Source organism: Onychostruthus taczanowskii, unplaced genomic scaffold, assembly GCF_017590055.1.
Source record: "Onychostruthus taczanowskii isolate IOZ18803 unplaced genomic scaffold, ASM1759005v1 scaffold9, whole genome shotgun sequence".
NCBI classification, from domain to species: domain Eukaryota; kingdom Metazoa; phylum Chordata; class Aves; order Passeriformes; family Passeridae; genus Onychostruthus; species Onychostruthus taczanowskii.
The window spans coordinates 224221-246557 of record NW_024506993.1 but is presented as its reverse complement, the minus strand read 5'-3'; the positions used below and the strand labels follow the sequence as shown (position 1 = coordinate 246557).

Below are 22337 nucleotides of genomic sequence, written 5' to 3'. Positions count from 1 at the left end.
GTGGAGCTATCAAACCACTTCCCACAGACTAACCAAAAAGCTGAGTAACACCACCTAATCCCCCATATTATCAGATTAAATCTGTTGACATGGGAGTAGAAGGCCAGTGCTTTCACCTTTGGTCATCATGGTTCCCTGCTGGTCCTGAGCCACAGCCAGCACCTCGCAGGTGACCGCCCAGAAGAATGCAGAACCATTTACCCTCCCAGCCATGTCCCATCCTGAGCCAGACAGCTCTAGCAAAAGCAGCACCATGCACTTGCTTCATCCATAAACTGCTGGAATTTGCATTCTGGTTGTGAGGAGATTACAGGGAGAAAAATCCTGCAAACAGCTGCTTTTGCTTTTTGATCTCTTGCTGGTTTTACAGTACTTGCATCTCTGTGAAAACAGAGAAAAGGACTCAGTACCTTTCTCCTTAAAATATTGTTTCCATTCCCTTCTTGGTTCTGTGTTCCTGATATTAAATGACCAAAAACCAAGAGGAACAAGTATCTTCCCCACACCAGTGAGCAATCTGCTCGCTTTCAGTTTGTATAAATAATAAAGGATGCAGAAATTCTTCTATGAAACACGGTAGCCAAAATACCTCGTTTACAGCAGTGGCTCAACCAAGATGGTGCAGTCTCTTGCCTCTGCTCAGGGAGAGGGAGCTTTCTGCTAAGGAGTGCTGTCCTGCCAGCTGCAGCCTGCCTCATCCAAACTGAGCCAGGCCTGGAACTGCTCCATCACAAGCTCCCCAAGACACATCCATGATGCTGCAATCGCACCCTACTCTAAATACGCATGTCACACAGAGTGGGCCCTGAAATCCCTTAAGGACAAAGTCCACAGAAGCAAGGGCCATTCTCATCCAGGACAGGGCAGGCCACAGACCAGTGGTGGAAAAATACAGGACCAACTTCTGGTCCTTCCAAGACACACTTCTTAGGTAAGTCTGACTGAACCAACCTGCAAACTGAGTCACAGAGTGGCCGCAGGGACCCTGCCAGAGGCTGTCCCAGGCACAAGGGGGCTGCAAAGGACGAATGCAATGCTGCTGCTCCTTTCCTCTACCTGCAAAGACCAGACACCGACACCAGCTTATTTTCATTGTGCCCTAGTGGTGTGTGGCTGGCTGAGTGGAGGATAAAGTCTGACAATCAGAGCTATGGAAAACTTGCTCACATTTTAAGCTCTCAGGGCTCAGCAGTTTTGACACACCCTTCTTCTTCTCCATGACAGCACCTCCCTTCCCCTGCCCCCACCCCTCTGCAAAGATCCAAACTAGACCAGTGTTAATAGCTGAGGTCTTTATTTAAAGTTTTTTATATACAGTAAAAGTGCCACAGATAAATCTGCGACAATCAGACAAGACAAATGTAAATCTCTCTCAACAATTAGCAGCTTAAGATCTATAAACTACAGTGTTACGTTCACAAGTGTCATTTCTGTACTTTTCAACCCGTGCAAGTGAGTTTTTCTGTTTATTTTTTTTTACCACTTTTAAAACACACTTACAGCTAAGTCAATTGCCTACGACTATACCACCTGGCATACACAACACAGACACACAGGGTAACTCTTTAGCCACTTTCAGAATTCATTTAAAAACTGGCAAAACTACTCAATCGTGAACCCTTTGTAGCTTGGCTTCTTTTGTTATAATGCCTTTTCTTTTTTTAATTTAAAAAATGCATATTTTCAAAGCTGACAGACAGTGCTTTCCTGTAACATGCACCAAAGTCAGCAGTTCATCTGATCCCACCTAAGCACACATAGGATTGGAGTAGCTGCTGGGAGCATGCTGAATATCCTTGAACTAAACTAATGAGGCTGAGAGAAAAAAGAACTTTATAAAAGTTTTAGAAGTAATTTTTTTTGCATCAAGATTTTCTTTCTTCTTTATATTGAAGGAAATGGGGGAAACAGATGAACTTCACTTGAACCCTCGAATGTTAATGAGGAGGTGCTGCTCTTGGAACTTACACAGTCCATTATATTTTTCCCTTTTTATGTGCCAAAGCAGTATGTGCTAAACACATCTAAACAATTTCTGAATCACTTTAACTCCGAATATGAAATGTTTTGGGAAACATTCTGCAACTCAGAGATGGTCACTAAAAAGTTTTTATCTACAAAGGAGGCTATTAAAGGTACTCACACACACACTCACATCCACAGCAGAAACTGTCCTCTACGTGTCATCCAGAAACACTCCATCAGGAAAGCAAACACAACCATGTACAAGGAAAGGGAGCTTTAAAGCTAGAATCACATTTCCAACAACATCATCATTAAGCTATCAGAAATCATCACAGACTTTCAAAGTGAAGAGGGAGGAAAACCCCAAAATGTTCTGCTAGTGCAAAAGGCAAAACACATGGCAGTTGTGTTAGGATATGAGAAGCGGATGCAGCATCACACATGACGCTACTGCAGACAACTTTCTGGAATGGAAGAAACTGTTGAGAGAGAAAGAGACAGACACTTTGTCCAGACCCATATGTATATGGCCTTCACCAAAGAGTTCTGAGATGTCAGTTTCTATTAAGCCTGCACCTTCTGGCAAGCTAGCAAATGGTATTTACTGAATATGACAGTTGAGAAAATAAATGAAATTAGGACATAAAGAAGAGGGACAAACACTTCCTTAAATACTACAGATACCGAGTATCCAGAGCCACTGGCTTTTAACTCCTTCCTGATTTGACCACATAAAAACCTACCTTAAGCAATTCTAGTTTGAAGAAGACTGAGAAAAAGATGTACAAAGGCCAGGTTTCAGAAAAAAAGGCAACAAAGTATTTCAGTTATGTGCCAAATCAGTTCTTACTGTTATTCACACATTTGTTTCTGACAAAACCTGCATAATGGGAAGATGATAGTTAGCCAAGAAATGTGAGTCACTAGAGAAGAGCCTTACTGGAGCCAGGAGCAAGGGAGGGAACGGCCACACACCTCTGCTCTGGCTGTGGCACTGCAGAAAGCACAAGCAGGTTTGGCTTGAGTCAGCTGTAAATGGCAATCTTTGTTTTAATTAGGACAGGAGCAGATTAGTGCACATGGTGACAGAGAGGTGTACTGGGATCCCTGGGGGAAGGGCACCTGAGTTTCCTGTGACTACAGAAAAAAGAACCCTTGGAAAGGAAGATGCTTGGACAGTGGAGGGCTTGCCTTTGCTGGCAATCAGAAAACACTCAAGGTATTAACCTTGTTTGAGGGAATTTTTCAGAACCCAGAATCTGCATCATAGCACAATGCCCATGTATGTGTGTATATATGTGTTGCACATTTCAGACATGCCCATGTATGATTTCAGCTGGTTTAGGTCACTTGGGCAATATCTGATTCCTAGAGGGAAGTTGATCCTGGGAAGAAGGAAAACAGTAAGACCTAACTAAACACCATAAATGGTTGTGACAGAATCCTGGAGGGTTTTTTTTACATTTCATGAAGACAAAAGATGAATCTTGGCACTGTTATGGTGAAAGGGACAGCAATTAAAAAACAGCACAGAATGAACACAGATTCCTTGGACTTGAGGGCTGCCTGCCTGTACCAACAGGTCACCAGCAATGGCACATTGTGAGGACTTGGGGTTACATTTGAAGCTGACATTTCCTTTCAAGATTTGCAAAGGTGTCTGCACCAAGTGCTGGCCCCTGTGGCTGAAAAAGAGGATGGCACACCACAGATACAGACACATGAATAATCTTACCAGAGCCTGACAGGAGGAAAACTTTGGTTTCACTTTTCAGGGTTTGTTTTTTTTTCTTTTTAATTAGAACTGTTTCTGAGATAACCATTCTGTTAAGTGAACTGTTGAGTCAGTATTTCTTTCCTCAAAAGAACCTGTCTTTTCCCTAGGAAGAGATGAACAGAAATTCCTTGCTCTTATCCTGAGGCCAGGAATGAGAGATGACATGTGAACAAAAAATACAAATATACCATCCTTCAGATGTGGAAAAAGAAAAAAAAGCCCAGCATGACAAAAAGGTGTGGAGAAGACAGATGTTTTCCATGATGCTGCATCTTTAAGCTCAGGAGGACAGACAAATGGCATATGGACAGTGCTGCATTTGACAGGCTGACACTAGAAACTACTCTCTGCCCTCCTCAGAACTGCTTCAGGACAAGACAGCTCACAATTATTCACGCATTTCTTCATTTAAAAACATCACTTCTTTATTTGAAAGAAAAAAAAGTAATGACCCTCCCAACCCCTTCAAAAAAAACCCCCCAATAATAATAATAATAATTATAATTATAATAATAATAAAAAATCCTATTAGAAACAATAAGGAAGCACTGAGAGTTTGAGTATTACACTCTTCAAGTATGCTGTTTGGATTTTTTTTTAAATCTGTGAATATACATATATTAAAAAAAAACCTTAAAAGTGCGACCAAGGGCTTCTGCTTAAAGAGTATAAGTATTTCAAGGACTACTTCAAAATACTGTAGCACAACTGTGCAGTTACTGTGTATGGCATGAGCTTCCACTCCATGTACTCAGCCAAGTTAGCCAGCCTTACAGAAAGTTACTGAAGTCAGGTTAACACAAACGGCGAACTCAGATGCTGAGCTGGGAGAGGGATCCGCACGTTGTTTTTCTCTTGTTAAGGAAAGAAACCACTCAACGCATACACTCGGACATGGAATGTGAGCAGACTTCACAGTAAAAGTTTAGTGTTACAGGTTTGCTGTGGTACCATCATTCAAGGCTGTGCACTAGATTGAGCTTTGCTCATCTTAAGCTAACCACGTTCTCTTCTTCCTGACAGGTTTAGTACAGTAGTTCAAGCCACAATTTAAATTGCCCATTGGTATGCTCCAAATTTCTGTATTTTATTCTTTTCTTTTGTACACTTTAAAGAATCTTAAGATTTGCATCCAAAGAGAACCATGCTACATAAAAATTATCCAGGATTCTTGCCAAAAGAGTTCTTGAATAAAATCTAAAAAATACTATTGCAATGCATCTTGCAGAGAAAAAACGTTATTCTAAATGTAAACAAATTCACTCGGACACTTTAAAATTTCAGCAGAGTAGTCGCTGACTAATCTTTGCCACACTTGCTCACCAAAAGCGCCAGGAGGGAGCGGCGCAGCCCATTCCTGCCACCATCATCTGGGAGGAGACAAGAATCGTTCCAAGTAGCCGGAGATGGCATCCCAGTGCTTCCACAAAAAGGCAATGAAAACCACTATAAATAAAGTGCTGAACGTCCTATTGCGAGTCTTCATCAGGGGCACAACGCAGTTGGCCACAGTGGAGACAAAGACGAGGAGGACAGCCATGACAGCCAGCAAGATGTTGATGAACTTCCCCAGCAGGTTCCTGGCCGTGGCATTCTCCAGCCCCTCCAACTGCACCACTTGCTGCTGCTGCTGCTGCAGCTCCATCTTGGAGATGCGCGTCTGGCACGCTTCCAGCGCCTCCTGTGGGCAAGAGCACATTCTGGGTTACTCAAGTTCACAGCTGATACCTCACCAACCAGGCCAGGTTAGGACCACCCCCATACCTCACACTGCTCATGCGCTGAGCTCCTGCCCTGCAGCGGGAGCAGAGGAAGCAGTGCCATTTCCCATATCCGAGGTGAGAAGCCCCTTGCTGACTGGGCACTGCAGCCTACAATACACCACGGTGCCCCATCCACACCCAGAAGGCTTGACACGGAGATGCCAGGCCGGGAAACCCCACAGCTTCTGCCAGCCACCCGGTCACTTCAGCTTTGCTTCCAAGAGGCCATTCAGAGGACAGAGGTGCTGTACCTAGCCAGAAATCTTCATCTTCTGGGATGTGCATTCCCAGAACCTCAACTTCCATCACCTTCCTTAGAGTCACTCATGCTTATCTGACCCCTTTTCAGAAAACTAGGCAACCTTGCAGAAAACTACATCAACAAAAATAACTACCCAAGGCTCAGCTGTGTTCCGCTTGCTTAGTGAGCTGTGAGCTCGGAGAAAGGTCTGAGGGGCACTAGGGCTGGGACTGCACAGCTGCCATTGCAGGAAGGACATCTTCTCCAGACTGCAGCAAGCTGTGGCACTGGCACAGCTCCAGCTGACTCTGCGAGGACTGGGGAAAGACATCCAGAAGTGAAAGAAGCATGAGATTTATGGAACTGCCTACAGGAAGAGGCAAAATGAAAGGAGGTGGAAGGAGAAGACTACCCTGCACAAATCCACCTCTTTAAAGCCCCACTGACTCAGGGGGGATTTGTCAGACCTTTTCACCAGGCCGAACCCCAGCTGGACCAACCCAACCTGCACGAAAACACTGCTGACCTGCAACGCAGGGGGCTAGGGAGAAGGAGAGAGGTTTTCAGGCAATTAACACCAAGAGAGACTTCTGCTCTTGAAGATACCAAGTTACAGGATTTCCACTTATCTTCCCTCAGAGTCACCTTTTCCAGACACATAGGCCAACTTCAAATATGATGTACAAGTCTGCAGCAGTCCTTCCCAGACTGATCACCAAAAAAGGAACCAGTACTGTTCCTCTGCAACAGTAGCCCATACTCTTAAATAGTTTTTCATACAATAAAACACTTCCCTCTTCCTCAGCTGAGAAATAGGCTGTCCCAACTTTTAAGTTTACACTAAAAGCACTGAATTATACAATGAAGATTAAAAAAAAGCTGTTGAGAAATCCCCACTTCAATTCAATCTTCCTGCCATCTGAATTTAGAGAGGAAAACAAAAGCCCACTGTTGTAACACTCCCCCCAAGGAGCGCCTCCTGTTTACACTGCCAGGGGCCGTAGTACCACTGTCCACAGACACTGATTAACTTAAAGGTCATTGTCACCTGTTACATTTCTCACTGCATCATGTCTGTGGGGGGTCAGTGAAACATGAGGGCCTCTCCTTGGTTAAGACCCCTGAAAGCACAGGGCAGAACTGCTCAGCTGCCCCCAGCAGTGACCAGAAGAACGTTTGACAAGCGGAGTTGCAGCTGCTGTGTGAACAGCATAGCCTGCTTGGCCTCCAGAGGAGATCACCTGGCTGGAGTCCCTCGGCAGGAAAAAGGGAGAACTCTTAACCTACAACTCCCTGCTCACACTACAAATATCTCCCACCAGCAATCAGAACTGAGATACCTGTTAAAACTACCACAAGTATTTGTAATAGTCAAGAGACTTGTTTCTGAATAGGCCTTTCTCTGTAAGGGTCAGCAGCTGCTTTGCTTTGTAGAAGGGCCTCGAACTGCAAGACCTCTGTTTCATAGCCTTTTTTACATACTAAAAGAAACTTTTCTTTTAGAAACACCTCTTTATTTCTTCAAAGCCAACAGAAAGAACTGTTTCCTGACTCAATGCAGTGCACACACAAAGCCATTTTTTCTGAGATGTATGTGACCATTGCTGTAAAATCAGTGACACAACCACGCCCCAGGGACGTGTACTGGGAACACTACTGTAAAAGAAGTGTTTGGGTCATGGCCCATTGGGTGTCTAATACAAAAGCCTGCACAAAAAGTGGGCTCCTGCTCCTGCTCTGCTCCAGATGAGCAGCAGGTTCCCTCTGTGTGGGACACAGCCCTGATTTACAGAGGAGGCTACCTGGAGAGATACCCACAGGTCAGAGATGGAAAAAGGACCTTTTGGAATGCAGCAGTTTAGCAATAAAGCTACAAGAATTAAAATCAAATATTGAAGCGCAGGCATACTTCAAAAGTGAATGAGTTCCTGAAAGAACAGGCAAAGGGCAGGACTTGGGTCCTTGCTTCTGTCACCCACCTGGATGTCCCGGGCTCGCTCGTAAGACTGATAGGCAATCTTTTCCTCCATGCTGGCCAGTTCCTGTTTTAAATTGAGGATCTCGTTCTGGTGGAGCTCAGTCAGGTCATTTAACTGCTCTTCAAGTCTTTCACATCTAGAAATGACAACACATGGTACAATGGCTTTAATGAGAAGAGGATGGCAAAATGACACCAGTGACAAGCAAGCAATGAACACCACGGCTGCCTCAGTCAGCACACAGCACACTCTAGCACTAATGCCTCCTTGCTGGGAATTAGTTCTTTCTACCTGATAAACGCTGTGATACTGTTCCTAACCTGGAGAAAACACACAATTAAATGGTAACTGTTGAGTGATGAACAAAATTCTCAAGAAATTGAGGACAGAATAAGAATAGAATGAAGTATTCACCAAACTTCTGTGTAAACCAAACAGTTCCCTTCTAAAACCATAAACTCCTAAGCATTTTTATCTACACTTGGAACAGTAATGGGCATAAAAATTACATGGAAATTACATGTGACTGATGCCTCAGAGAACATGCTGTTACTGTCTGATCTCTGCATGAGGTCACATGGATCTTTGATTTGCTTTTCCTTTATCTCCCATGAATGATGCAACTTAACAAACAAATACCATCACATTATTTGTAAGAAGGACACATGAATCACTAACCTGCAGGCTTATTTTTCAGTTTGCTCCTGGTGAATGGACCAGGAGCAGTCCTGAGGAAGAGAGTTGCTTAAACAAACTGAGTTATAACAATTCCGAGAGATAAGGTTTTGCTTCTCACTAAGAGAGTTATAAATTAACTGAAATGGTAGCTCTGATGGTAACAAAGGTATGGGCACAGCTGTGGTGGCCATTGGGCTTTTTCCACTGTCTACTCATTGTAGCAGATGGAAAAAGCTTACCATACAGTCCTTACCATCTGAATCTTCATACTAATAACCAAGACATTTCTAAGGAATTAACCACAGAGATAATTCCTTGTTTAAATTTTGGGTTTCTTCTGACTCCACTGAATTTAATTCCTGACCAAAAAAAAAAAAAAAACTAACAAGATGAATAAGAAATATTTCTCTAGAATGAAGAATTTAATTGTAAGTTCCGAAACTAAGACACAAATCCTGCTTCTTTTTTTTTTCAAGATTTTTTTTGTTTTTTAGAACATCTGCAGTCAAAAGCTAGCCTTTAAAAACAGTCTTAGGGTTTTGTTTTTAATAGACAAGTATGACGAGAATTTTGGTTCATGTTCCCAGTGCAATATTACTTTAAACTAAGGAGGAGTCAGACACAGCATGACAAGCTGCAGCAGTAAAACGCATGTGGTCAACCAGCACTGAAACCAAGACCACGGCCAGCTGACATGGCCGAGCCCAGAAAGGTGCCAGAAGAGCTGTGCAACTGCGCCGGGACACACCAGAGAACTGGTTTCCCAGGACTGACAAGGGAATGGCCATGTGAAGGCCAGCTAATGAAGAAGGAGCCCAGATAATTAATATTGCCCTTTGTTCCCACCCAACTTAAAACTGACAACAACTTGCAAACAACCAAAACATCACAACCACTCCAAGCCCCAAAGGCAGCATTAATTGCTTGAAATATATTCAGTTTGTTATTATATTACAAAATTCACCAGTGTGTTTATTAGAGAAAAAGAAACTTAAGCATTTCTGAAAATAGCATGATTGTATTTTTTAACCTCCTCTCACATAAGCACCTTTCATGAAGCAGTGGTTGCCAAGCAGCTTAAATCCTGTTCTCTAACAGGAAACAATTGTATTTTAATTACTTCAAAACTACCTCAATCTACAGGAAACATAAGGAAACCCTGCTAATCTGTATAGTTAAGAGTTTAAACAGAACATGATTAGCAGAAGGGTTGGCTCCAATCTTCCTGCCCTGAAGACTGCAGAACAACCAGCTCATTCCCAATCCACACTTCACTCCCTGCTCAACCCCAGAACTGCTGCAGTCTGCATCCAAGAATCACCTGCACTTCCAGAACTCACTGTGTCAGGCAACTGCTAGAACTGGGTTATTAAAAAACCCCACATCCCTGCCCCCACTAACCTACCCTGACTTATTTTTTAAATGACACATCCTCCATTCAGCTTCTTTTCACTTCTTGTCCCAATATTTACAATTTAGAAAATTAATTTTTTCCGGCTGCTTTCTACTGGTGTTCAAATTTAAAAAGCAAGGAGGGGTTTATGTGACTTACGGGGCCCAGAACCACATTGCCTATTGAAAGCTCGTTTGCATTTAAGTGGGAGTATTACACAAATAAAAGGGATAGGCTGCCTGTCAGGAGGGCTAAGATGAAATACATGCCTCTAATTCATGAGTGCCAGGGTCTATTGAACAAACTGAACTTGTCTGTGAATGTAGCAGCACCCTGAATAATCAAATCCCACTTCACTTCATGTATGGAAAATGCCTCAAGAACTATTTTGTTACTACTTGAAGTGTGAAATTTCTCCTTAAAAGAACAAGCTCCAGCCCAGAAACATCTCTGTGCAGCAGACCAATGCTGCCTGTCACAAGTATCACAGAGATCATCAGGGCTGTTCCTGCAGACACAGTAAATAGCTGGGCTGCTTGGCTCAAGTGTGGGATGTGGGAACACTGCATTTCAAATAGCCGTGTTGTACTTCCACATGTTTTCTGATGCTCACTGCGCGGGAACTGGGAAAGTGGTCTGAAAAAGGCTCAGAAACACAATTATGACCATCTCATTTTTTTAAAAAGCTTTAAGGCATTTTAAAGTAATAGTTGCAAAATGCACAGCTAACACAGCATATGGAAGGGAGGGCTGTGATAAAAAAAGACATTTGATCTGCACTCAGTGCTATGGTGAGTAAAGAAACTCTGATCAAACTAATGCTACAAAGATGTCTGCAGTAGACAGTGAATGAGTTTAGTACCTGTCTTCAGATGTCTCTCAAGATGGACCTTTTTCTTTTTATAGCTATGTAATACAAACCTTCATGTAATCTTTATTTGTCACTAAGTACATCTTTATGCTACTGAACACACCGCTTCCAATAGCGAGTAAACAGCTAAAACCAGAAGTTATTTGTAGTATGCTCCAAGTCCTCTACCTAGAAGGATACACGAAGGACAGAGCTTGCTCCCGACAGGAGCACGAGCTGCTCATGACACCCGCACACTTCCCTGTACTTCCAGCTCCGAGCCTCCCTGGAAGGAGGACAGACAGCTTTGCAGGGGTGTTTTGGTGCTGTCCTGGGTGAACACCAATACGCTGCCTCCACTGCCCAGCCACACTCCAGAACAGCCTTGCCAACCCTCCCAGAGCCCAGGGGTTTAGCTCCTTTGATCTATTTTAAAACACATCATGAGGACAGACTGAAGTGTGACAATCAAACTGCATTAAACCCAGACAAATGGAAGCACCAGTGACTAGCCTTTCGGCTGAAGGTTTTCTTCTGACAGGAGCATGGGAGACCTAAATGCCCTTTCCAAGGCTGTCAGGCTTGGGAAGAAATCCAAAACCTTAGACTGGCCACACTCCAAATATGTGAGCTTATGGTTTTGCCATGTACAAACAGGTTCCTGAAGGGACAAGCAAGATGAAAATACTCAGCAGGAACTTTATTTCAGTCTCAACAGCACAGAAAGTCCCTGCTTGTACCAGTAAACAACTGCCACCTTCCAATAACGAGATTAGCAACAAGCCATTTCAGCGCCTGCTCCCGGTGCAGAGAGAACAATGACGGCCAAGTACCGTCAGACTCTTCCTTCGCCAGCGGCTCAGCCCCAGCAGAGCAGAGCAGGGCTCCGGGGCCAGCACAGCCCACCCTGGCCTCGCCGTGGTGCTGCCAGGCCTGCACCAGGGCGGGAGAACTGGAGCAACGGGACAGGTGAGTCCCTGCCTCAGAGACCAGGGTTAGCAAACCGGCAGCCACGTGGAGTGGTAGACAAGATCTGGAAGCAGGGAGAGGGGAGGGAGGAGATGAAGGAGGTCATGGAAAACCTGTGAGGCAAGCCATGGCTGATAAACAGAAACTGCACAAACACAAATGGGAAAAAAGATCAGAACCTGCAAAACAGCAGACGATTTAAGAAAGAGGAAATGGATTAAGACCAGGTGAGAAAATGTCATGGCATGTTCTTTGTTCCAGCTTCCAGGTACAATGCAAACACACAGTGTCACCTGACAAGAAAAAGACTTCTCCAAAACATTTTCTTTTAAGCTCCAACTGAACTCTGTGTTTGTTTTTGAAAGCTTCCCATAAACAGAGCACAGTTAGGAGATATTTACAACTTTTAAAGCCAATTATGATTAATCTGAATCCCCAGCCTACCAGCATTAAACCACAACTTCCTTTCCCTTCTTTTAGCTTTTTTCTGAAGAGAGCTGAGGAGCAAGAGGGGTTCCAGTTGGAGGAACAGGCACCACCCCTCCCTGCCAAAGCAGCAGTGCCCTCTGCCCTTGGACATATCGCATCACCTTCCACTTCTCAGGTGATGTCAGCTTTTATCATTGTGACGGTTCAAAATACAGAAGCTATAAAAACAAGAATCTACATTTGTGCAGTCCTGTAGTCATCTAATCATGATTAACCCATGAGCTCTTGCTGATCATGCAGTTACCCACAAAGACAAGGGCACTGAGTGTGGTTTAACTGGTCCTCTTTAAAGGTCACACCTTTAATTAATTTGCATCAACATTCCAAATGACAGGTCTAAATTACTATCTTAAGCTTTTATAAGCCAAATGCAGATTCTCCCTGCTTTTCACTCCAGGCTGCCTCGGTGAGAGCTTGGGGTCTGGGCTGACCTCAGGGGAGAGCTCTGCAAAGGTTAATGGCACATAACAGGTATGACTTCACGATGCGCTAGTATGGGACCTACGTGAACCTTGCTCAGACGTGTTGGGCAGTAAGCAGCCCACTTAGCTGACAGCACACATCAGTCCCCAAGGTCTGCTATTGTACTTTCAGGCCACTCCTCCAGCTGTGCCATGCTTGCATTTAGCATTCCACCATGAATGGCTGCTGCTCTGTGTGTGAAACAACAACCTACACAGCAACAGACAACAGCACCTCTCTGCTGAGGAGCAGAAGATCCAGTTCCACATCATTTTGGGATGACTTGACGACACTGAGGCACTAGGAACCAAAGCTGCTGTGCTGGCTGCTGGTTTCAGTCAAACTGCTGATTATTGCAAAGCGGGATTAGAAAGTAGTGTTGGTGTTGGTCTGGCTTTGTTTGCCCAAGCTCTGCAAAGCACACTGAGAACCTGCAGTCTCTACCAGATCCTAGCAGGTTAGCCTTTTCCAGAGTTTTTCCAATGTTTTGGCATAAGCAGGTCTAAAGAGCTGTAGGGCAACTCCCATGTTACGCTGCACAAACCAGTGCAGCAAGTGGCACAGGGCACTTCAGCAAGCCTGTACACACCCCCAGCAGCTCCGCTGTGCCTTTCAGGTTGTGTTTCACATCCTGGCAAAGTAATGAAGGCCACAAAGAACCTCATGACAACAGCGTGCTGTCCTTCACCAGAACGAGGGCTTGGGCTTTGCATTTGTTATTTAAAGTTTAAGAATCCTGTCCAGGATGCCTGCAGAAGAGCAGCTAGTAACTCTTCCCTTCAGAGCCTGGAGTAAAGCCCTTGCTCCCAGCACGCGTGTGGGGGGATGTCAGCACAAGGCAGCCTGCAGAGAGCCTCTCCCACCCAGCAAGGAAAGGGAAGTATTCCCTCAGCACCTCTCCATGGGCAGCTTTCCTCAGCAGGGAGGTGGGGGCAGCAGGTCAGGCTGCCTTACTGAAGGCCACTGCCACCTCTCCCCTGTGACTTCACCAGGGATCAGCAGTACTGCAGCAAATGCTCCACCTTTCCATTCCTTCCAGCGAGGGGAAGACTGACAGAAACATGGGTCACCTGCTTCCAGCATCCTATAATCTCCAAGGCAAGAGCACTGTCAGTATCTGACATTTAATTCAACTTAATTTCCCTGAGTGCTGCCACTGTGGACTGAGCAGAGAAGGGAAGGGATATCTTAGTTTTGGCACATGGGTAAGATCATGTCTTTTTAGAGAACCTGAAGAAAGCTGGAATGCTTCTTTCTCTGGTAGATATGGATCTGAGTGTTGGAGAAGGCAGGGTCAAGTCATGTCCACATTAGTTCCCTGTCATTTGCTTTGATCCAAACATTTTCAGGATTTTTTGCAGGGCAAAGCACTGTCTGGTAACAGTAATTGCATCAATGTACTCGTGGGTTTGGGACACCTTATTAGACCTCTTCAGCTTCAAGTTTTTATCTTGAAAACACTTTGAAAGAACCTATTTCCTTGCAATCTTTTTCTTGTACAGAGAGAGAGGTAAGCAGCAAGATAGCAATATTTATAAAAGGCAGAACTGGGAGGGAAGAGTCCTGAGAAGACCTCAGAACTATCCACTTGAATCAGGCTGCTGGGAGCAGCCTGCTGAGCACTACCATCCCCAACTCTGGTGCTTTGCAATCACAGCATTGGACTGTCAAACGAAGTACCACAGCACATACCTGTACCGCTCCTCCTGCAGGGTCTGCATTATCAACGTGTAATCCCTCTGGTAGCGAACCTTAAGGTCCTCAAATGACTCTTCCAGTCTTGCCTGTGTCTCTCGAATTTCTTGAATCTCATGCAGTATTGCATCAAACCCTGAGCTCTGCATATCCAGAGTGTTTGTTTTGGAGCTAGAAGCTCCCACAGGGCCCCCTGTTGTACTGTTGGCTCCCACCGAGCCTGATGTGGCACTGGAACAGTCCTCTTCACTGCCATATTTTGGGCTTGACTGAAAGTTCTGAATAACACCTAGAGCCTTGCTACCTGTCCCATCTTCCTGGCCTTCTTCTAAGGAGTCCTTCAGATTAGCAATATTGTCTGCACTCCCAAACTTGTTCCTTATGAGGGAGGCAATCTCCCGGGGTTTGGAAACCACAGCTCCTGCTGCTGAATGTGTGGCCTGGGAGAAACTGGAAAGTCCACCTTTTACACTGTCTACCACTCCCTCACTGAAGCCAGTGACTTTTGCTCCAACGTCTTTCAAACCCTGATGCATATCCCTGAAGACATCCTTCGGCTGCCGAGGGATTCCATTCTGTTCAATCTCTCGCAGCTTTCGATGGTAATGTTCCAATTTCTTCTGCAGCTGCAAGATGGTCTGGGCTGACTTTTGATTTTTCTTCTCAAACACTTGCTTAATGCGGGCACTCTGCTGTTTGTCTGCATTGTTGGCCAGTTTCAGGTACTCTGCCACGTTGTCGTCACGGGCTGTTTGCTCAATTTTGATCTGCTCTGTCAGCTTCAGTATCTTCTGCTGCAGGTGTGTGATGGCCACTTTTGTCCGCTGCGGATCTGGGGTCCCATCAACAGAGTCTGCGTTGATGCTGCCATCAGTGCTGGAGGCCACGGCACTGGAGGTCTGCGCCAAGCTGCTGACTTCCAATCGCTCAATCTAAGCACAGAGAGAGAGAGAAACACGAGTGCTAATCAGCAGCTTCACCAACAGAAAAGCTTTCCTTCTTTATGCCAACCAACTTGGCAAACTGATATAATTCTGAAAAATGTACCTTTCTTCAGCTGGCCAGAGGACAGTATCAATCAGGAGAGCTTCACATACTTTACAGAGATCCAGCAAAAGTTTAAAAAAACAAAATCTCTCATACTTGACTCCACTTAATCGCCTCAATTCAAAACACAAGCACAAATGTGCAATAGGGCACCCCAGTTTGGCAGACCAAGCACTCCAAGGTATCAGTACAAGGGCAGGGGCTCAACTAGCTAGAGAGTGAAGAGACCAAGAAGGTAATTGAGAGCAGAAGCCACACGGTTTACTGTACAACACAGCACCCCCGAACCATTCCTAGTGCTTCACCTGTCTGAACAGCAGCAACAGTGAAACCTACAACCGATCCACTACGGTCAGTGCTTTTAACAGAAAAACGGAGCCTGAGAGGCGCCCGAATGCACGCCTTGCCGCGGCAAACCCTGCGAGCAGGTGTCTCCGAGTGGGAGGAAAATAGCGAGTTTCAAAAGACAAACCCAATGTATGGAGGGAAAAAAAAAAAGGGGGTTACAGGCTGTTTCAGCGGAATCCAATCCGCCAGGTAGCCGCCGCGAACCAGCGAAGGACCGGGCAGGCAGGTGCGGTCGCACCGGCGGCTCCTGAGCCAGGCATTCCTCCCTGGAGCCGACCATGCTCCGATCCCGGCCACTCCCGGGTCGCGGCCACGGAGGGTCCTCCGGCAGAGGAACGCCCGCGGGGCCCCCGCCATACCTTGTCCCGGCGGGGCAGCAGCGCCCGCTCCCCGTGCATGGCTCCCGCCGGCCGCCCGCCGCCCGTGCATGGCCGCGCCGCCGGCCCCGCCCGCCCCCTCGCGGCGGGGAGGCCTCGCCGGGCCGCGCAGCCACCGGCCGCCTCCATTAGCCAGTTTCAAACCGAACGCGGCCCCGTCCCGGCGCGGAGCTGCCGAGCAGCCGCGACTGCTGCCCGCACGCTCCGCTCCCGCGGCTCGGCGGGGACCGGCCGGCAGCTCCCGGCTCGTCCCGCTGGAACTGCTGCCAGCTGACCCACCGCTACTGCCCAGTCGCAGAACCATGCCCGTGTTTGTGAATATGCGCTTTACAAACAAAAGTGCTGTTACACTTAATGTACCCTCTCTCATGATTCATCATTCCGTATTTAATGCAAAAAAACCTCGCCGACTGCAACACTGGCCGGGGTTAGCCAGGCTTCTTCCCATAACCCTGAGGTTCTCTGTTTCCTATCAACAGGAAAACCAGACACCTGGGAAAGCAATTGATTCATTTTCTAAAGGAGTTCAGCTGCTGGAAACCATAGAATATAATTTCTCGGTCTGTTGCGACTCCTGAAACATCAATTGCTTTCTTAAGAGGGTTTAGGTGTAGAAACCCTGGAGCTCTGGATAGATCAATGGAAAATTGGTGCTAAGAATTAATATTAATCAGCGGGACCAACACTATGCATGATATCAGTACTGCACAGCGAACGTGCTGTCTCTGAGATGTAGGGACATGCATTGGAAGTAATACACATTTGCAAAGATACCTCTTCTTGGAATTTGTAATTTCATTAAGATTTTCCCAGGGCTGTCAGTGATCAGATTTCTCCCTATGGCCCAGACGAACAGAGACGCTGCCTGTGCAGGCCATGGCTGGCCTGGGAGCGTCACCCAGCACCCACGGCACAGCTGGTCTGTGCCTCAGCCACAGCGCAGCTCTGCCAGCCAGCCCCCAGGAGCAGCACAGAGCTCTGTGCAGCACACCAAGACAATCAACCCACGGCACAGCTGGTCTGTGCCTCAGCCACAGCGCAGCTCTGCCAGCCAGCCCCCAGGAGCAGCACAGAGACACCAAGACAATCGCATTACTGTTAACTGCCTATGAACCAAGGGCTTCTCAATCCATTCTTAACAATCTCTACCTCCTCCAGAGCAAGGACATTTTAGTATTTAATGGCAGACAAAGAAAACCAGAAAGATTCACAGTTTTGATGCAAAACTTCCACAATTTATTTTTTTCTTTTCATAACGTAATTGATTTTTCTCTGGGCAGTGGTAAGGGTGGATGAGCATGGGACTCACCTGGTGTCTCAGAACCAAACAATCACTTCTCACCAGTTCTTCTGCAGCCCAGAGGCTCTCAGGTGAAATCTGCACAGATCAGTGTCATCGAACTACTGGGGCTTCAACACTACTTTGCAGCAAAGAGTTTCTATCAGCTTAATTTACTCCAGGTTTGGTCTAATTAATGTGTGTTTATGGATAATTACCATAAATTACACTAATATTACACTTTTGCTCTCATGACACAAGTTTTGTGAGAGAAAAATTTGGTAGAAACTTTCTCTTCCCCCCCTTTTGAAGTCAGTTGACTTCAGCAAATCTGCCCAGGTTATCTCCTTACACCTGTGGTAGAAAATGAACTAGAACTGCAGTAACAGAATAAATCAAGTTGGGATAATTGCTTTGTAATTACCAGCTGTGTGGATATTATTCTGAAATAACAAAAAGGGTTCTTTCCAAGTCAAAAGAAAAAGGCTGAACAAGTGCAGTTCTGGAACAGAACTGAGATAATTTAAGTATTTTCTCCATATTGACAAGGCTTTGTAAAGGGAATACTTAGCACAAACCGGGTCCCTGGGAAATGCTGATGACATATTATTGAATTTGAGATGATGGTCAATCTGTCCTGAAAAGATGCTGGTAAATTAAATATAAAATATAAAATAATGATCAATGCTTTTATAAGACTAGGGGTTACAATTCAATAGTCAATCTCTCTTGCAATACAATTTTCCATTATATTTGACAGTTCCAGTTAAGGGGAGCTGTGTGCCCTCCCACCAGGAGGTACACTGAGACCTGCTTTGGCATTATGCCTCAAATCAGATGAAATCATGTGAGGGCCTTATGCTTTCTCTCTCTCAAGATCTTACCAAATTCTCAACTGTTAATGGTCTCAGGCTTTCACTCCTGTACAAGCTTTCCAATGTCTCTATTTTGCAGCACACAGCCCAAAAAGCACCTCATGATTCTGCCTTTTGGTGCTGCTGAAGATTAAATACAGCAGTTTCTTTGAAGGTATTTTGCCCTCCTAAAACTCCTCCAGTAAAAGCATATACCCGTCATTCACCAAGAAGATGGACTGTTGCTTTTAAACACTCAGGGCAGCTGGCCTAAGCAAACAGCAGCTTTCAGAGCAAGCCTGCTGCAAGAGGGCAACTCCTGCATTCACCTCCCTCACCTTGTGAAGCCTGGAGCTTCACAAGTGTGACTGAAAATTGTCATGCTACTTAAAATAAACACATACAGGGCAAAGTGAGACAGGGGAGCTAGAGTGAGATTGCACAGCCCCAGAAAGGAGCTAACAGCACCTGAGGTGCCAGGGTTAATCACCTTCCCAGTGACTGCACACCTGACTGGCAGCTAAAACCAGCCATGAAAACATTACAAACTTCTTTTGCTTCCTGTTCCCACTGTGCTGAAGGCAACACAGTCATACAGACAGAAAACCTATGAGACTCATAGTAAGTCATAGGTTTTAGACTTCCTGTTTGGAAACACCACTCAACAGCATCATTAGTGCACGGCAGGCGCAGGGATGGGCACAGGGACTTGGCTAACCCCTCCACACCAGGTGGACAGATGGTCTCCAGCCTCAGGCAGGCACAACAGCAGAGACTCAAAATCTCTGATGACAGTTATAAGGGAGCTGGTTTGTTAGTAAGATCTCTAATCAACACCTTAGAGGAAATAAAAATCACAGGGGAGAAAACCCTGCCATTCTTTGTGCCGGACCACATCTGCAGAGTAAAAGCCCCCCCAGGCACCATTTCATTGGATCTGCATTAAAACACCTAAGTGCACATTTGAATAAACACACACAGAATCCCCAGCAGGTACAATGAAGAGATACTTAAACATCACAAATTACTATGAGGTACCATTAACACAGATTAAGTGCTATCAACAGCCACAAGTCACCTCCCTGCATGCCACCTGCAGCACATGACTCTTGAAACACATGGGTTAACGTGGCACCAGCCCCACTGTCTCATAAGCAGTCAGTGCCCTGCTCCTCTGGATCCAAAACAGTCATTGTATATGGCACAACTTACCACAGGTCCCAAAGGAAACAAAAAAGTGCCACAAACTCCCCTGCCTCACCCACCTGGGTGATGCAACAAGCTCTTTATTACCTACACCTGATCTAGCATTAAGAATCTATTTTTCTAATGCTTTGCTTTTTAAAGGTTGTTACTGAATCACAGATCAGCTGAGGTTGGAAGGGACCTCTGGAGTTCACCTGGCCCAACCTCCTGCTCAGGCAGGGCCACCAAGAGCCAGTAGTTGCCCAGCATGATGTCCAGAAAGCTTCTGAGTATATCTCCCAGATACTACTTCCACATCCTGCATTTGTGGATCTGTCTGTGACAGAAAGTCAGATCTGTCTGCTGCAACACTGCCACACCTGATACCACCAACTCTATGGGTTACTATTTATTTCTAGTTGCATATTTTTGTGATTCCAAATCCCGCACAACAGCATATGTAAGGGAGAATATTTCTGTTCATTCATCTCTCAGGTAAATACAGACAGAAGATCAAAATACTGCTGCAATGAACCATCCCTAGAGACAACTGCTCACTCACATGTGGATTCATTTACAAATCCACCTTACACCTTCCCTCAGCAAGTGCTCAGGGTGCATACATGCTCCTGCCCTACAAAACATCTGCCTTAGATTTACTGTCAAGAAAGAGGAAAAGCAAAAAACGTGTCCAGTGTGATTCCTTGTGACACACTGCAGTTTATCCTGAAAAACTGTATTGACTGATTGAATCTTCAGAAGGTGCAGCAGCTCTGCTTTTTCACAGGCTCCAGCAACTCACCCACAAGAACCTATGGTCATCCTTGACAGGAACTGTTCTGAGGTGTCTCTAGCATGCTCCTAAATCCAAATCCAAATTAAACCTGGCTAAGGAAAGCACACAAACAGATGGACAGCTCAAGGAAGTCTTGCTGTGTGTTTTTCACAGCACAGCTCATTGTTTAGATAATAAAATGGGGATTTCTGAAAGTTATATAGCCTTTGCCTATGAACAATTAACCCTCAAAATGATGGGAAGATCACCATGGTTATGGGTTAAAAAAAAAAACAAACAGTGAGAAAACAAAAAATGAAAAATTACTCTGAAAAATATTCAAGAAAAAATTCCAGTACAATGCCTCAGACAACAGCTTGAGCAGGAAACCAACACTGTGACACCAAGAGGAAATGGCTTTACACCTTACTCACAGTAGTTAAACAGTCATAAGTGATGACTGCCGCAACAGGAATGCACGAATGTTACACGTGCCAACACAGAGCCCCACAGGCTGCTTTGGAGAGAGGGGAGAGGGCAGGTCCCTGCCCCGGACAGAAGGGCTGTGGGCAGCCACAAAGGGGAAACACTTCCCACATGCTGCATGCAACTGGGCCTTCCCTTTCTTTAGGGGCGTCCAAGCCAAGCAGCTCCCTGCCTACCTTGTACTGGCACAGCCTGGAGACAGACAGGAGAGCAGCTCCCTCTAGAGCCAAGCTGCGACTTCACTGGGAACCAAGTGATAAAGTGCTTGGGGGTGTTCTTACTACTTTCCCAAATGTGGTTCACTATCGTGTGGTTCACCATCAGGCCCAAGACAGCAGAAACACCACTGGAGGGAAAGGTGACCTGGGACTTCTTCACTTGGCACTGGTGCCAAGAGCAGCATCCCTCAAGCAATGGCACACGAACAAACCTCGGCTTGGGATTTGGTAAAGCCAGCTGCAGGGCGACTTGCCCGTGGCCTTGTACCTAATTCTGTATGAAATGGAGATGTGACTTCATGTGTCACATCAAGTGCCAAAAATAGTTTAGCTGTAAAGCAGCCAGCTGTCTTTTCCTCAGAGCTGTCAGCAGCAGAAATTCTTCCCAAAGCAGACCAGTATTCAGCTGCAGCCCTCCCTGGTGTTGGGAGCAATGATGAAAGATGCTGCTGCCACACAGCATCACGCTCGCTGTACCAGAGGCAGCTCCAGCAACACTGCGCATTCCGCAGGGAGCTCCAGCGAAGCGTCGTCACTGAAGGCAATTGCTGGTCACAGACGCTTCCCCCACAGCACCTTGCTGTCAGCGCAGGGGAGTTCAGCAGGCTCCACATGTTCCTCCTGCTTGACTCCCCCTGCCCAGGCCCCCTGCCTCTCAGGAAGCAAATGTTAAGAGGTAGCTGAAGCTACAAAGCCGACCTCCACCTTTCCCAGCTGTGGTTCAGGCACTTGCATCCCTGACACCTACCAGCTCAGTGTGGTGGGCTGAGGCAAGGAACACTGCACAAGCTGTTCCCTCAAGCAGGACTGGAACATGTGGGACCAGGCACCAGCTTGCCCTACAAGTACTTATTGACATCCCAGAGACAGAAGGGATTGACACAACGCAGTGTAAAGTCTCCCTCAAGAGGTTGCCTACAGCCCCTTTAATTCCTTTTAAACAGCATTGCTGCCAAAGACATCACCTTCTTGACCTCAAATTTCTGAAATCTTGAGAGAAAGATATTTTTGAGCACAAAAAAGTAAGGCTTGATGGTGCAATTCAGTAATGGTTTCCTAAAGCTAGACTAGTCAAGCAGAAAATCATCAGTGTTGACTGAATAAACAAGGCAACATTGAGGGTGAGGGAAGTCCAAGGGAACAGATGCAACAATCTGGTCGGAAAAATAGGAAATAACTGAATTATACACAAGAACTTGTAGGAGGTGATAAGGGATGACACAGCAAAAGATACGGCCAAAATAACAACCATGGATGTTTATTTTAGCAGCTCCTGATTTCTAGTGGGGAGTGCCAATCAGGCTAGAAGTTACAAAAATAAGGATAGGAAATGAGGTAAAGCTGAGCAAAAGTTAAGAATAGGAACCAGCAGAAGAGGATGGATTAAGAAACAAGTTTATACAAGCTTCTATAAGAAAGTGACTATGTAAAATCATGTGTGGTTTTTTTTGTTTGGTTCTGATTTTTTTTTTTTTTACCTCATCCTATTTTCCCCAGTGTGTGAATC

The 22337-nt window shown here is 45.6% G+C and overlaps 1 protein-coding gene and 1 long non-coding RNA gene across 12 annotated transcripts in view; one reads left to right on the top strand and one right to left on the bottom strand.

The window, feature by feature from the left end:
* Window positions 1–4808: 4808 nt before the first annotated feature.
* TMCC1 (transmembrane and coiled-coil domain family 1) overlaps window positions 4809–22337 on the bottom strand; it is a 57977-nt gene continuing 40448 nt past the window's right edge. For 10 of the 11 annotated variants that reach the window (XM_041425976.1, XM_041425985.1, XM_041425978.1 and 7 more), the window contains 3 exons: window positions 14259–15193; window positions 7726–7861; window positions 4809–5423 (listed from right to left, as the gene is read on the bottom strand). In XM_041425976.1, the coding sequence (XP_041281910.1) occupies window positions 5109–5423; window positions 7726–7861; window positions 14259–15193 (1386 nt within the window). In that variant the 3' untranslated portion in view covers window positions 4809–5108. Of the gene's footprint in view, window positions 5424–7725; window positions 7862–14258; window positions 15194–16015; window positions 16992–22337 lie in introns of those variants that run through there. The other variant, XM_041425979.1, reaches the window with a different exon arrangement.
* LOC121347359 lies at window positions 8468–12277 on the top strand. Its single transcript, XR_005954224.1, has 2 exons — window positions 8468–11615; window positions 12096–12277. It is a non-coding gene; the product is annotated as an uncharacterized LOC121347359 (long non-coding RNA).